The 17,360-nt window shown below is 35.1% G+C and overlaps 1 protein-coding gene across 7 annotated transcripts in view; it reads right to left on the minus strand.

Moving 5' to 3' along the window:
• Positions 1–6,016: 6,016 nt before the first annotated feature.
• Positions 6,017–17,360, minus strand: part of LOC144970668 (receptor-transporting protein 3-like) — a 136,713-nt gene continuing 125,369 nt past the window's right edge. For all 7 annotated transcript variants that reach the window (XM_078910531.1, XM_078910534.1, XM_078910532.1 and 4 more), the window contains 2 exons: positions 13,988–14,158; positions 6,017–12,774 (listed from right to left, as the gene is read on the minus strand). In XM_078910531.1, coding sequence (XP_078766657.1) covers positions 12,610–12,774; positions 13,988–14,158 — 336 coding nt within the window. In that variant the 3' untranslated portion in view covers positions 6,017–12,609. The remainder of the gene's footprint in view (positions 12,775–13,987; positions 14,159–17,360) is intronic.

Here is a 17,360-nt window from a genome sequence, read left to right on the forward strand (position 1 = left end):
TAACATGATGCCTGTATGGCGATAATTATTATTATAATTTTCATTTAGAGACATAACACTATCAACAGCCAGGTAGTCATTATACACTTGAGTACGTTGAGAGAATGTGAGCAAAGAACCTTTTCCGAGGGATCAACTTTGCGCCTCTAATAGCAAGACTCGAACCCAAGACCTTAACAGTTCGAAGGCTAATGTCATACCAATACACCACAAAGCAGCGCTTCAATCAAGGAGGTTACGGTTTTTTTTTTAACTTGAGCTTTTATAAAGAGCAATATTCACTAAACTTGCTCAAAGCGCTTTACAAAGAGTTCCTAACCGATAGCAAAACTTTACATGGTGGATGAGACATGATGCCTCTAAGGCGTATACATTATTACAATTTGTTCCGACAGTTTTAACTGTGTTAGACAAGTTGTTTTTTTTAGAAAGTTTAATCGATCGATATATGAGGTAACAGTTCTCTGTCCATTAATGTTGAAAAAGGAGTTAGTTAGCGACCGGTAATGTAATTCTTAACATGTGACCCATCACTACAAAATGGTATTTAGCCAAATCCTAGCATATCAATTCAAACGGAAGAACTGGCCTTCAATAACAATAATAAAATAAAATAGAAGCTTCAGTTTAATTTACGAAGACGGTAGATGGTGCGGACGTTTCGGGTTACCCCTTTGTCAACAAAACACGATGAATGAGACACTAAAGATGAGACGAATCGATCGTTCGTCTTGAGTGTTTTAATTCATCGTGTTTTGTTGACAAAGGGGAAACCCAAATCGTCCACAACATCTGTCTTTGTAAATTCATTTGAAGCGTCTATTCCATTTCACATTAGTTCATTATATCTTCTTCGACTTTCAAGCTGTAATATTTGCATTATAACCTGTTTAATGACGTGAAGACACTTGATCACAGTGGAATCCTGATAAAATCGACACCTCCGGACCAGAGAGCGAATGATTGACTTTAATCAAGGTTGACTTTATCCATCACCAATGTAAATGTTGCTGCTCGAAGCTTGAAGAAATAAATAACATTGTGAAATTCAATGTAAGCTTCAATTTAATATACGAAAATAGATCAAATTTTGTTGATAAAAGGAAAACCCGAAACGGCCATTTTATCCGTTTTCGTATAATATTAAATTGAAGCTTGCATTCAATTTCACATTGTTATTTATTCCATCACCAATTGAAGGCACTTAGCGTAAATAAAGAACAGGAAATTACGGGTCAACGAGAGGTGTTGAGTTTAAGCAGAGGTTGACTTTAAGAGTGTTCGCTTTCTGCTTATTCGTAATTTCCATCAAAATATGCCACTGTTCATTAGCTTTTTTTATCTATCTATTTTTGGTGCAGGTGGTGGTTGTTTTTTGTTATTTAATTCAGTTTGTATGTGAAGTTGCGATTTAATTAGTACCGTTTTGGAGTGGAAGGTCACATATTAAAAGTATTTATGTTATATGGTGCTACAGTTAATACAATAATTTAATTAAGGTGAGCATCGCATTGGTCAATATTAACAAATTGAACTTTAGACTAGGGCAAACGTTTTGGTCACTCAGAGAAAATCATTATCATTTTCATCATTATAATTATTATTGGAAGAGCGTGTAGGTATTGATTTTTGTATAATATCAGGTTACTGTTAAGGCGGATTAATGGACTTATGAATATTAATATAACACGCTAACACGACCAGAACACATTAACACATTGTATACTAATATTAAACATCTGAAGTAGAGTGAATGAAACACTCTTTTCAGATCTATATCTTGCATCAGTGTCTACTCCTTACTTTTCACTATATTAATATTAAGGCACTTTGGACAAACGAATTCCCCTTATAACACAGACATGCATACGATTCAGATATGACAATAACGTAAAAACATATTATAATATTAACACGAAGGCACATCATAGGATAGTACACCTCTAACTTTTTTATGGTAATCACAGATAGATAACTCATGGTTGGATAGCTGTTGAAGGTATAGCTACACAACGTCCGATTCTGAACACAACTCATTACGGCAAGAATGGCTTTTTCAGTTAAATTAGGCCTATAATTGGATTCGGTTATCAACCCGGTGAATATTGTCCACGTCGGTTTAGGGCAATCAACATATAATATTTATAGATATATTTAATCATTCTTTCGGGTTTCTCATAAGGTCTACTACTTGACCACTACCACATGAATTTAAAGTCAAAATGTTCATGATAGCATAATTGAAATTTTGCTCTTCAGAATACTATAAAATTCTGAAAAGGTACGTATGAAACAATGTCAGACGCCAGTGCCTGCTCCATAATTTGTGACCGGTAATCAGAAGGTTTGAGGTTCGATTCCCAGTCGAGGTAGAGTGATTTTTTGGGATGGTGTTTTTCTTGTATTTTTCTTTCTTGCTTTGTCTGGCACCTTTCAAACACATTTGTTCAGATCTTTATCTTACATCGGTGCCTGCTCCCTAGTTTCTTAATATATAATGTTATATTTCATCTACCATTTCCATTACAAAGTACTGCGTCGTCTAAAATAAAAACACACACATTTCTAAAAATTTGGCCGGAAAACTGTTGCTTTTTTTTAATAGATAGTATGCGCTTGGCGAAGAAGCTCACAACATTGCCATCCGGACGTATAACGGACCAACACACAAAACTATGTGTAACCATGAACTTTTATAGTCTGGTTAATATAGTTTAGTGAGAATTACTCATAAACGTGGATGGCAAAAATCAATAACAAAGTCCTGAGTGACGTCATTTTCGTTCTAACTATAGCGATTGATTAAAAAGACCCTCATTGTGTTAGAAACTCTCAAACCGTGGAGTGCCTTGAAGATTCCCTTAAAGTCCAAGGTTATAGAGTTTCTAACAAGATGAGAGTTGTTTTAATATATCGATATTGGAAGGAAGAGTTTTCTGGCCGAAATTTTAAACTTGTGGGTTGTTTTTTTGTTTTTTTTTTCACAGTACGACAGAGTTCATTTTCTGACATTAACTAAAGCAGAGAACAAATTGCATGACTTTACATATTCATGAGCGTTTGTTAACCATTTACCTACCCTAGTCTGGAAAAAACAGGTATTTTAAAATTTGGCCAGAAAACTCGTCCTTCCCATATCGATCGATATAAGCGACCCTCATTTTGGCAAAAACTCTCAAACCTGGGACCTTGTAAGATCTTCCTTAAAGTCCCAGGTTAAAGTGTATTTCCCAAGATGAGATTCATTTTAATCGATCGGTATTCAAAGGACGAGTTTTCTGGCCAACGATTTAAATACGTGTTTATTCCGGAGTTTTGTAGTTAAACTGGTTGAAATGAATAAAATACGAGTAGTACTAAGCTGCTAGACGTTGTGGACTGTAATAAGTATTGAACGAAATATGAAAAATAATGTAACAGCTTCAAGAAAGAACGTTTTAAAAAAAAACTTAACACTGAGAGAGTTTCTGGCTCAAAACCCTTCTTCTTCAACCAACAGCGAATCGGACAGACGGAAGAAATAGAAAAGACTGTGCATGTCCAGTCAAGATAAACTTTGGCGAAAGGTGCCTGCCAGACCTGCAGGGAAGTTTTTGTTGGGTTTTTTTTTTTTTTACCATTAATCTGAATAGTCCATAAAATACAGACCTTCATCAACAACTATATGATGAGAATACCACTACAAATTAAATAGCATGACAAAATTAGAAGTACAGTTCTATGGGAAATGACTAACCTACCAAGAAGAAATAAAGAGGAGGCGATGACGTAAGGTTTAACATAGAGGGAAGCAGAGAAGATGGCACAAGGCCGGACACAATGTTCTATGCCCCAGCAAGAATGAAGGTCCTAAATTTTACCGTTTTAACTGTTTTTAATGTTCCCATGTGTAAACTATCTTTAACTGAAAATCTTTTTCTGTCAGTGCTACAAAAGTAGAACAAACTAGATAACGAAATTAATGACACCCCTGAGCATTGAAACTTTAGAGAAACTTTTGAAAACATTCTTAGTAAGGCAGGGTAGAGTAGTAATAGTATTTGTATTAGACCTACCTATCATTCCCCACTCTCCCTCAATAGTAACGCGAAATGATATCAAGTTTACAATAATAATTTGTGACGTCAGATTATCAAGCGTAAATTTCACTAAAATTCAGGTTATTTAAATGTTTTTGAACATGTCTTTTATTCAAAGATGACGAAATAGGAATCGATTGAGGGGTAGAATAAATGATTTCTTACATTCTTGTGTTTTGGAATTCGAACTCTGTTCCCAACGCGCACTCGCAAGATCTCGCAGGCAGCGGTGGGAAGACGTCCGGAATTCCGAAAAGCAAGAGTGTAAGAATCGTATATTGTCTCTATACGTGTACCGCCTTAGAGCACTTTGTAGATTATTACAATTACAATTATTACATTACATTAAATTTTTATGCTAGCTGTTAAGGGGTTTTGAGTCCCAGACATTCTTTATCAAGTGCGAGTTTTTTTTTCCTTTATTAAAGCCGTTATACTCGTTTTGTTCAATACTTATTTATGAAAGTTATAAGACATTTTGATTGAATGAACATTGCAATATATTCATATTTTGATTGAATGTAAATGTAAACAAAGTAAAGGAAAGAAAACATTGAATAAAAAGTAACCAATCAAATAGCGATAATAATAACTTAATAATAATAATAATAATAATAATAATAATAATAATAATAATAATAATAATAATAATAATAATAACAATAATTGGAATGCACACATAATGTAACGTATTTTGTTAATAATAACTAGCTTAATAATACATGAATCACAATGCCTTAATATAAAAAAAGTCTATCCGAGTTATCAGACCGATTTGGAGACTATCCCGTATTCTGTAACGTGTGTTACACGAACAGTAACAGCTATTCGTTACCCTTTGGATCTGACGCTAGTCATATCGCAAATGTGCTTTCCGTCATATCTTATTCAGATCCAGCTACCAAGGCAAAGTTAGGGGACAGAGCGGCCCGGAGAGAAAACGGCATAAATAAATAGATAATATTATTGAAATAATATAGAAATGAATGTTTGTTTTTTTGTTTTTTTTTTTGGTGCAAAGAAGAAGAATAACGTAATAATAGTTAAGTTATAAACAAAACCCACCAAAATGCCCACGTGACTAAAATCAAATGAAACAAAAGTAGAAAATTTACGTGAACTTAGTCACACATTTAATAACCTGTCCAACGTTGGTAGCTTTCAGAAATCAAACGATCTTTAAAACACTTTAAGGTCATATTATGGTAATGCCTCTTACGAGAAAATGATAAGATGGTAAACGTCATAAATTTATAAAGCACACGGAGTGACTGGCTGCCGCGGTAGCCTGGCGTGATTCTTCTTCGTTACAGAAATTTTAAAAGGCGTGTATAAAACAGTGCCAGACAAAGCACATAAAATATTTTATTATTTTTATTTTTCAGATTTTTATCTTACACCAATGCCTGTTGCCTCATCTGTCACGTCGATAAGCGAAATGCATATTCGTGATTGCTTAAGATATCTCCTCTTCCTCCTCCACCTCCTGCTCCTCCTCCTCCTCCTCCATCTTCTTCTTCTTCTTCTTCTTCTTCTTCTTCTTCTTCTTCTTCTTCTTCTTCTTCTTCTTCTTCTTCTTCTTCTTCTTCTTCTTCTTCTTCTTCTCCCTAACTCTACATTGTTGACTTGATTAAGCCAAAAAGGTATCATTGGGTTATCAAATTTGTGACTATTTTACGTATACATAAATAGAGAAAAATTTAAACGGTAAGGGTCAAAGTTGAATCACACGTTGGCAATCAAAGGTACAGATGATTATGTAATAAAACGCATTTGACAAATGTTGTGACACAGAAATATCATTACAAGATTGCAGAAAAGGCATCGCTTAACAAATAATGTATATAAATAATATGTGAACACAATAACGATACTTAGTAATTATAAGAGAAATAATAATGATAGTTATAATAGTAATAATAATAATAATAAATAATAATAATAATAATAATAATAATAATAATAATAATAATAATAATAATAATAATAAACAAATATTAGAAAGGTTTAAATTGTGTAAAATGATATAGTTCGTAATGGCATGTCTATTTGATGTCTAAAAGAAAAGTAGTCATGAACAATGGATATATAATATAGCAACAGAGTAGCTTGGGCTTTGGTTTGTTTTTATATGTCGATAGGCGTTAGATACACTTTTGGGTCATACAGATGTTCAAACTGATATTTTTTTTTTTAATTAAAAAATTTGAGACCTGCTTTTATGACACGATATTTTAAAATAGGCACATGTTGAGGGGAGGGTGGGGTATAACAGATATAGATAGTATGCGCTTGGTTAAGAAGCTCATAACATTGTCATCCGGAAGTATAACGGACCAACACACAAAACTGTGTGTATCCTTGAACGTTTATATTCAGGTTAATCCAGTCCAGTGAGCATTACTCATAAACGCGGATGGCAAAACACAATAACAAAGACCTGAGTGACGTCATCTTCGAACTATCTTTTGAGAGATAGGAGAAGAAAGCAGTGGAGTGCTGATTATGAACCGCCGGGAATTTGGGAAAGATGCAATCGTGCAGTCTTGAGAGAGCATGAGCTAATTTGAAATTTGCAATATCAAATGTTTTGTAAGTTACATTTTTCTGAACCATTGGGTTGTTAGCATTCGTGCTGGTAGCGGTCCAGATCCATTACACATTGTGAACCGTCACTCTGACTAATTGTAAGTCATTGTGTGATAAACATTCTCGAGGTGTGAAAAACATTCGAGGCGACAGGCTTACCCTTATAAAACGCATTTTTTGATTTTGGATATAAAACATTTATGTTATGTACGGATCGACTAAAATGGCCGCCATCTAGTCAAACATGTTCAAACCCAAGACTTTCAATTTTCCTCATGTATGGATCGACTAAAAGATTCGATTTATATACATGAAGAATATTTTTTCTAGCCAAATTTCAGAAATGCGCAATGCCTCTCTTGCCTGAATAATCGGTTCTACAGGTTCTAAATATTGTCCGAAAATGTCTAACACATGCGATTAAATTGATTTAAAGTGGACGAGTGTGTATGGGTGTTGTTTCATTAAATTCTACACACTAGTGTGTCAAAAATGTGTAATTAATCAATGCAAGGTACATACAAATGGAGGACAAGCAGACTCAATTATTTTCAGGCATAGAATGAAGTTAGCCTAGATCACATGTACCTCCAATTGTACGGGGGTATTATTGTGTTTTGTTTCCCCACCTCTGATTATGCGAAACAAGATAAAGTCACTCCATGTTACGACATTCAGCAGATTATGATGCCAAGAGGTCGTCCCCCACCTCCAAGCCCAAGATCATGACATCATCAAGAGCTGAACTGGGATGTCAAGTGAAAAATACAACAGACTGGTACGAGACCGGGAAGAATAGCGAGCCATTTCCACTGCAAGAAGAAGAAGTGAACTGGAGAGGTTGGGAGGGTTAGTTAAATAAAATAAAAATAAAACTTGAGCTTTTATACAGCGCAATATCCACTAAAGGTGCTCAAAGCGCTTTACAAAGGGGTCCCTAGCCAACAATCAACAATATTGCATTTTTTTTTCGGACAGAGACAACGCTGTTAACAGCCAGGTATTATTTTGAACCTGAGTACGGTGAGAGAATGTGAATAAAATGTCTTTTCCAAGGATTCAACTATGCACCGAGCCAAGACCTTCCGATACGAGAGCGAGCGTACCACAAGACCACGTAACCGCACATTTACCGAATGCGAATATTATAATTTTTCATCCTTTATCATGAATCTAAATCTTTCAGACACCAAAGGACAGAGCCACGTTACCTTATTTTTTAAAAAACATGGTAGCTTGGAAAACCATTGAAGTTATAGCTTTGTACAAATTACAGCACTTTGACAGGGCTTTGATATGCAAGTCATGCTTATCAATAATAATACAAATATTTATTTTGATGACTTTATCAGAAAACCAGGTCTGATGTTAAATCAAGACCTTAAAGATATCATAAAATTAATGTTTACAACAACGTTTTTTTTTTTAATTGTGGGATGGACATAAAGCGATTTCAATAGTGAGAGAGAGTAGTAGTAGTAGTAGTAGTAGTAGTAGTAGTAGTAGTAGTAGTAGTAGCAGTAGTAGTAGTAGTAGTAATAGTAGTAGTAGTAGTAGTAGTAGTAGTAGTAGTAGTAGTAGTAGTAGTAGTAGTAGTAGTAGTAGTAGTAGTAGTAGTAGTAGTAGTAGTAATAGTAAATAGTATTATTTATAACATTAGCAGCACAATAGTAGCAGTAGCAGCAGCAACACCATTACGTGGATTACACATGTTATAATTTTGATTGTATTTTAGAGTGGACAATTTAAATATCAAATTAAATACATTGAATTAAAAACAATTTGGAATCAGTGATATGTTCACACATTTTATAATATAAATATTATGGCAAATATATAATAATTTCAAAATTATTGACAATATTAACATAACACAATAAAATTGTTATTGTTATTAAATATATTACAAAATTCAAAATATAATTTGTAAAAAAAAAAGACAGCAACCCATAAGCCCCGCAAAAATCTCCTCGCAGTCAGCTCAAGAAAAAGATGTAAAGACAGAAAATTTTAGTAAACATTTTAAATTGCGTAAAATATATTTTGCGAGCCGTTTAATATGACTTTCCGCTTAAATCTTATATTATAATCAAGGGTGATCCAGAGACCCAAAAGCTGAATTGAGAGTCAAAATTATCTAAAGATTTAATTGATCTAAAATGTGATCACTTAGATGTTTAACCCTTTGAATCCGTTCTCTGGAAAAACACGTATTTAAAATTTGGCAAGAAAACTCGCCTTTCAAATTTCGATTGATTTAAATGATCCTCATCTTTTCAAAAACTCCCAAAATCTGAGACTTCGTGAGGTCCCAGGTTTGAGAGATTTCTTTTGCCAAGATGAAGGTCATTTAAATCGATCGATATTTGAAGGACTAATTTTTTTGGCCAAATTTCTCAATACGAGTTTTTCCAGAGTACGGCAGTTAACGGGTTAATAAATTAGATTCCATGTGTCTGGTTCTCACTGATATAATACACGATTGAGGCGGAAGGTCACATAACATATGTAAATACACACACACACACACACATATATATATATATATATATATATATATATATATATATATATATAAACCAACGTGTACATATTTTAGGTCTGATACGAAAATACTCTCAAACAGATGCAAAATATTATCCAATACAACAATGTAATATATAACAATAATCAAAGGCAATAAAAAGCTTTAATTTAATTTACGAAGGCAAATGAATTCGTGATAATATAATCATTGATAAATAAATTAAATTGAAATTTAATTCAATTTAATTTAAAAGTCAAATTAAATTAAAACTTCTATCACCTTTCATTATATTTTTATTTATAATTTCATCGAGCTTCAAGTTGCATTATTTGCATTGCATACATTCATTTCAAAACAAGCCCTTAATTGAGTTATCAGACCCGAAATACGTGCACGTTGATAAAAATAACAAAAGAAAATAATAATAAAATGAATATCAATTGACAATATTTACAGACATATAATCGTTAATTAACGGTGATTGCTTGATAGAAATGAATAGATACAACTCTACAATAATATTTCATATAATTTTTTTTTAAACAATACCGAAGACTAGCAGTTGAATGATATATTTATTGATTTTTATAGTATTTAATATGTAACCAGTCGTTTTCAATCGGTGTTACGTCGGAGTAAACCAGATGGTGCTTAGAATTGACTTTTTAACTCGATACGTATAAGACGTGAACGTTTGACCATACACAAAAGGCGTGGACAAAATAATTAGTTGAAACCTTAAACCGTTTATCATAACAATTAATTGTTCCTGTAGCATCGCACCTTATAGGTGTCCAACTATCATAGTATATAATGCAATAGTAGTAGTCCTTCAGCGCCTTTAGGCCCATAGAGCCGGAGTTTATCTATAGCGTGAAACGGACAATAGCAATTGCTTGCTACCCTTTGGATAAGACGCTAGTCTATCGCAAAGTACTTTCCGAGAGATCGAACAGCCCCAGCTCCCCAATCACTGCTGGGTGGACAGGGGGGATCGGAAAAAAAATCTCGACTGCACCCGGGATCGATCTCGGTCCCTTTGCGTGTGAGGCGAGTGCTCTACCAACTGAGCTATCGGGATCCCCATACAGTGCAATTTGTATTGCAGTATTTAGCTTGAGTTAAGAACAATCTCGATATAATATGGGGTCGGTCTCTGTCTTCACTTTGGATGTGTGAAGCAAGTGGGGATGAAATAGGGAAAGATATTTCATTTAAATTTATTTAATACTGGTCATTCTTAAATTAAACTTCCTTTTGGATAGGACGCTAGTCTATCGCAAAGTACTTTCTGCCAAATCTAACAGCCCCAGTTACCCAATCACTGCTGGGTGGACAGGGGGGTTAGAAAAAAATCTCGACTGCACCCGGGATCGATTCTCTTGGTTGGCTCCGACAAAATACCAGATTGACGAGCTGGGCGACATATTATTTCAAGGCATTTCAAAGGCACGCATGCGGAAAGCGGTAGGAAGGAAGACTTTGTACAAATATTGTGAGCATAATATCTGGGCAATCATATCATACAGATCCAATCAACTCAACGTGTACTTATTTGGAGGTCTGATAATCTAATTGCTAACTGAATGTGGAAAAATAAACAGATCACTAACATGTTGCTGTTCTCCGAAAAGAGACATATAATATATAAAATTTTGGCCAGGAGACTCGTCCTCCAAAATGACCTTTTTCTTGTTATGTTAAGCACGATTTTCAATGCATTCAAATTTATAATTTGTTTTAAAAAGATCCTTTAACCCTCTCTTTACCAACTATAGGAAAATCATCATATATGTTAGGATACAATCAACATTTTTCTCATTCAAATTTCTTTTGTACATCATAAAATTTAAAGAAAATGAACAGTGTGTAATAGAGCAAGTTTTGCTAAAGAAATTATTTATCGAAAGAACTTTACTGCTCTTGTGTTTGAGTGATAAAAAATATATTTTTGTGTCAATTGAGTGTGAAGTTTTGGGGGAAATCCTGAAAATGGCTGGTAAAGAGAGAGTTAAATAAATATGTCATGGGGGTATAACATTTTTATCAGTCCTTATCTATTAATTTCAACCAACAATTAATTATAATATACAGATCTGTTTGCCCAAACTCTTACAAGATATATCAGAGAGAATTATGATGCAGATTTATTTTAAAAACATCTTTAAATGTTTCTTTTTATACTGTAGCACTGTAGAATTATATTGTTTTGTTTCATATTGCATGTTTGAATGAAAGTAGCCACGTTACTGTTGAGCGGTTTGAGCTTGTTGATAAACGGGATAAGGCCTTATATATAAAAACCATATTATATTATTAAACTGATGGATCATCGCATTCGGTTATCAGACCTGCAAATATGTGAACGTAGATTCTTAGCGATTGTTTTTAATTTTGAAAATGAAAACACTGACAAAACAAAGGCAATTCAGATTAACTTTTACACTGCAATAAAATGAGAAAGATTTGATTTTTATCGATATAATATACAGTCTTCAGTCGCCAATGTTGTTACTACTTTTCCTTTTGATTTTTTTCTTAATCTTAAAAGTCACGAAATTTTTATAAATGTGTTATTTGTAACACGCTGGTTTGCATTCATAGTTTGTTTCAATATAGTAAAATAATATCAGTAAAATATTTTATAATAATATTAAAGAGCTGTGTTAAAATAAAGTAGAAGTTAATCATGTCAGAATGCAGTGTTTTATATAAGGAGATTATTTATAACAATAATATTATGATAAAATACTAAACGTGTCATAAAATGTTTCATAAAATGTTTCATATTATGAGCAGATCAGAAAAAAGATTATTTATTATATTTCTCGCTTTATCACAACAATTGTTTAAAATGTTTTATCATTCAATTCTTCCGACTTATCCATCATCACCCTTTTTTATTATCGTCGCCATCGTCATCACAAACATCAGCATCTTTATCATTATCACCAATATCATTATTACAACCCTCATCATCATCATCATCATCATCATCATCATCATCATCATCATCATCATCCTCATCATCATCATCATCATCATCATCATCATCACCATTATCATAATAATAATATCTTAAATAATAAAAAAGTTATTTTGGTGCAGAAGTTCGCAAATTACCAAAACTGAAATATATCCAGTCAATAATTTTTTTTTCTATACAAATCCATTTGAGATTAACCAATCAGCAACCAGATTACATTATCAACCAACCAACAATGTCATCTCTTTATATTATCCAATCAAGCACGCCTCAATCAGTAATTAATCACTATGCAACGTCAACCAGTTAGCCAATCAAACAACCAATCACATTTTCAAACAACAAAAATACACACTCTAATAATCATCTCCTTCACTTCACTACCAAACCATCACTCTCTGTAGTGTGTAGGACACACCATGACGTCATCACGAGAACGACCATTCTTCTTTACACAGTCCGTCTTTACACGCTTGGCAAAGCTCTGTGTTGTGTTGGTTTCGGGGTTTGCCTTGGCGACGGTCAATCCTTAGTGGAGGTCTGACGAAGCCGTAAAATATTTGACCAACTCGGTTGTAAACATTTCCAACCACCTGAAAATAATCAAGGGAGAGAGGTTGAAATATTAAACACAAAACAATGACTTGTGCCGCTATGTGGTCTTGTGGTATGACACTCGCTTTCGGATTGGAAGTTCCTGGGTTCGAGCCTCGCTCGGCACATAGTTGAGTCCTTGGAAAAGGCTCTTTACTCACATTCTCTCGCCGTACTCAGGTGTAAAATGAGTACCTGGCCGTTAACAGCGTTGTCTCTGTCCGAAAAAATATCGCTTAACAGGCGTCATGTCCCGTCCTACATGTTAAGTGTTGCTGTTGGCCGGGGACCCCTTGTAAAGCGCTTTGAGCACGTTTAGTGGACATTGCGCTAGATAAAAGCTCAATTATTTTTTTCTTAAAGAGCATGTGATTTGCCTCTTATTCTCGTCTTTTATCTCATGATTATAGTTACAGTAGGGTACACAAACAGAGCACATGGAAACGCCGTAAAACGCATGTTCAGCGGGATCAATAATATGACAATTTTCCTCGGTTCTAAGTGCGACTGGTTCCAATGATGAGTAAGAGGATGTAAGAGCTCTTTGTCTACCCTCGGAAATAGTCGAAACAAAACATGTTCATCTGTGACTAGTCCTGACTATAGAGATATGTACATTTATTGCTGATGAAAGACTTGGACCTGAAACGTCCATTGCAAATTTTACATGGTTCTGATGGCCAAGCTCTTTTTAAGAATAACTTTCTTGCACTTCAACAGTAATTTGCGAGCGTCACCAAGGGAGACAAATCTTCAAGTAAAATTAATATTTCGTGAGTTATCTTTCTTTGACCATACATCATTTTTCTTCACATTAAAATTTGTTTACATTTTTCGTTTTCTTTATTTTTTAAATTAGTTATTATTTTTTACATTCGTTTTGTTTTTTGTTTTTTGTTTTTTAATTTTTAGTTTGGATTGGTTGTTTTTTGTCTGGAGTATTGTTTTTAGAGGGTGGGGGGGGGGGAGGGGGGAGGGGGGGTGCGACCACTACCACCACCACCACCACCACCACTACCACCACCACCGCCACCACAACCACCACCGCCGGCACCATCATCATCATCATCATCATCATCATCATCATCATCATCATCAGCAGCAGCAGCAGCAGCAGCAGCAGCTACATTATTCAACTCAATGCATTACTGTCGGTTCTCGCTCGTAACTAATTGTCCGATTGTACATACAAAAATCTAGACAGGTACTCACCTTGACGACTTCCTCTGGGTACCACATAGCATGTTCGTATTTCCCGTTCTTACATTTCTGGCACTGCTGTCCGTAAAGTTTGAACATGACCCAGCCACTATTTGTAGTGTAATTGAGATTGAACCAGAATATTACACGGCCTTTCATTGACGTCCAGCCATGACCACACTCCTGTCAACAAATAAAATAAATAAAATAAAAAACATTTTAATATTATTGATTCTCTATAGATAGTTCGAAGATGACGTCACTCAGGTCTTTGTTATTGTTTTTTGCCATCCGCGTTTATGAGTAATGCTCACTGAACTGTATTAACCTGACTATAAACGTTCATGGATACACACAGTTTTGTGTGTTGGTCCGTTATACTTCCGGATGGCAATGTTATGAGCTTCTTAGCCAATCGCATACTATCTATGGATAGAATGAACTTGACGTCACTCGGGTCTTTGCTATTGTTTTTGCCACCCACGTTTGTGAGTAATTCTCACTTAACTGTATTTTCCACTCTATAAAAGTTCATGGTTACACAGAGTTTTGTGTGTTGGTCCGTTATACAATGTTGTGAGCTTCTTAGCCATGCGCATTCTATCTATAGAGAGAACAAAATTGACGTTAGGCTGCAAATTGAGTGTATTCATTTTCCTCTCCGGTCCGTCTTCCCTTCCATTAATCTGAACTTTCCTCTCATTCGGTCTCTTGTTTTATCATAGCAAAGTGAATGCAACTCACTCGCTTTAAGTTGCCGAACCAAATAAGAACCAGCCGCGAACGTTTTATCTTGGAATTAAAATGTCGTTCAGCTTAATACCAACAAAGTGAAACAACACACGGAGTATCTTTGTTATTGTTATTGTTTTCAGAATACCTTTGGATGATCAGTTCTCACTAAACAAAAGTTTGAATCGTAATATCTAGACGTTGTAGGTTATAAGTAGTTTTGTTTGATGGTACGTTTCATGTGTTTGTTGTGAGTAAATTACAGAAATGTATAACGTCTGTGCCACACTGGTTATTGACGAACAGGAGGCGAAAATGAATGCACCCAGTTTACAGCTTTATCAGCTCTTTGTTAATGACAGCCATTTTAATGATTGGGTGAGGTTGAGAAGAGGTAAAGAGACAGAGGGAGGGGGAGAGAGAGGGGGGGGGAGCGAGAGAGCGGGGAGAGAGTGGGGGGAGAGAGAGAGAGAGAGGGAGAGAGTGAGAGAGAGTGAGGAGGAGAGAGGGAGAGGGAGAGAGAGAGATGAGAGAAAGAGGAGAGAGGAGAGAAAGAGGAGAGAGAGAGAGATATAGAGATAGAGATAGAGATAGAGAGAGAGAGATAGAGATAGAGAGAGAGAGAGAGTATAAGCTAGACGGAGGAATTTGTCCTAGCTACCCATGTATCTTCTTGGATACGAAAGCATCCCGGTCAGGTTGTCTGCATCAATAGAAGGAATGTTAGACATCCAAGCGCCAAGTTTTCGTCTTATTAAGCCCCAAACTTGACCAGACGGTAGCAGCGCTTTGATCAATTCAGCACATTTGGCTTATGGCCGACGTCATTCAACTATTTTAGTTGTAATAATTTATAGACATCCCAAGAAGTAGCCAGCTCTCACCAAATTGCCCTTTATTGTCCACTCAGCAGTAAATGGGTAGCTGGGTCTGAATGATCTGGTTGGAAATTATTTTTCGATAGACTAGAATCATATCCAAAGGATTGCAAGCAATTGCTTTTGTCCGCTCCACGCTATAGAAACAGGGATGAACTCTGGCTCCATAGACCTATGGATCCAAAGGACTACTTTTTTTTTATCCCATACCTCAATCAAAAGCGTATCCTCTAAAAACGATGATCAACGATGTAACTTAGTCAAATTTTTGTTAATCGACTTTGTTAAAATTACGAGTGATAATAGGGATCAGTGGAGCTGATTGTTTCACGGTACAGGCACGTACTTAAGATACTTATGACTGAAACTCATAATATCAACAATCTATCTTCTGGAGATGGTCATCATTTCCGCAATGTTTTGCTTTCGTTTGTTGGTTTGTTTTTTGGGGTTTTTTTTTTTTTGTTTTTTTTTTTTGTTTTTTGTTTATTTTTGCTTTTTTTTTTGGGGGGGGGGTTGTTTTTTTATTTTTTTTAATTTTTTTTATAATTTTTTTTTTGTTTTGATTTTTTTTTGTTCTGGTTTGTTTTGTTTGTTTTTGTTTTTTTTTTGTTTTTTTTTTTGCTTTTGTGATATTTTTTTTTTGTCGTTGGATTGGTTCGAAATGTTGTATTCCAATTTTTGTTTTGTTTTAATTGAATAGAGATTTGAAAAGAGAACAAGATAAGGTGGATGCGTTGGCAGCTCACAGTACGGCAATTGAGCGTCCTCCGCTGTAAGTGCATCACTCATGTAGGAATTTTACCGTTGAGATAAAGAAGAGTGCCGAATCTACGAAGTCAGACGACATCGTTGATGGAAGGCAATATGTTTAATAGGTCAAGACACCAACAGCCTATCATGGGCATCTAAAGACTCTCTAATCCTGGTTAAAAGTAATGTGTTTGTATTGGCAATGAGAGAGAGAGGGGGGGAGATAATGTCTGTGTGTGTTTGTGTGTGTGTGTTTGTGTGTTTGTGAGGGAAGCAGAAGGAGAAGGGGTGAAGGTTGTGGATACTTGCGGTCAATAATTCATTAAGGTCACAATTCAAACACTGATCAAAATGATGTGTCATCTATTTCAAAAGTAAACGGCCTGAGTGGACAAAATTTATTCCAACAAGTTTGGTCGTTGATGCATTATTCACGTATCTAACTAAATATATTCCAGTTATTAAGAAACAAACAAAATGAATTTGAGATTAAATTCAGCATACTTTCAAAAAATAACTTATATCTTATCTTATCTGTGTGTGGCTATGTGGTCTTGTGGTATGACACTCGCTTTAGGATCAGAAGGTCCTGGGCTCAAGCCTCGCTCGGCGCGTAGTTGGAAAAGGCTCTTTACTCACATTCTCTCACGTACGCACGTGTAAAATGAGTACCTAGACGGGTCGTTAACAGCGTTGTCTCTGTCGTGAAAAATAATTGTAATATCGCCTGACAAGTGCCATGTCTCGTTATTCATATTACGTGTTGCTGTTGGCCAGGGACCATTTGTAAAGCGCTTTGAGCACCATATAAAAGCTCACATTTTATTTTTATCTTACCAGGATATTCTAATTCTATAAATCGATACAACAGCAAAAACTATGAACTGTATCCTGTCATAAAACGGCATCATCTCGGGATAAATCAGGTCCTGGAAGTTGAAATTATTTTTTCAATGAGTTTTTTTATATAGCGCAATATCCACTAACTCATATGGACCCCGCAGGTTAATAATGACAATAGG

The sequence above is a fragment of the Berghia stephanieae genome, chromosome 4 (genome assembly GCF_034508935.2).
Source record: "Berghia stephanieae isolate SIO BIC M18660-M18661 chromosome 4, UCSD_Bste_1.3, whole genome shotgun sequence".
Taxonomy (NCBI): domain Eukaryota; kingdom Metazoa; phylum Mollusca; class Gastropoda; order Nudibranchia; family Aeolidiidae; genus Berghia; species Berghia stephanieae.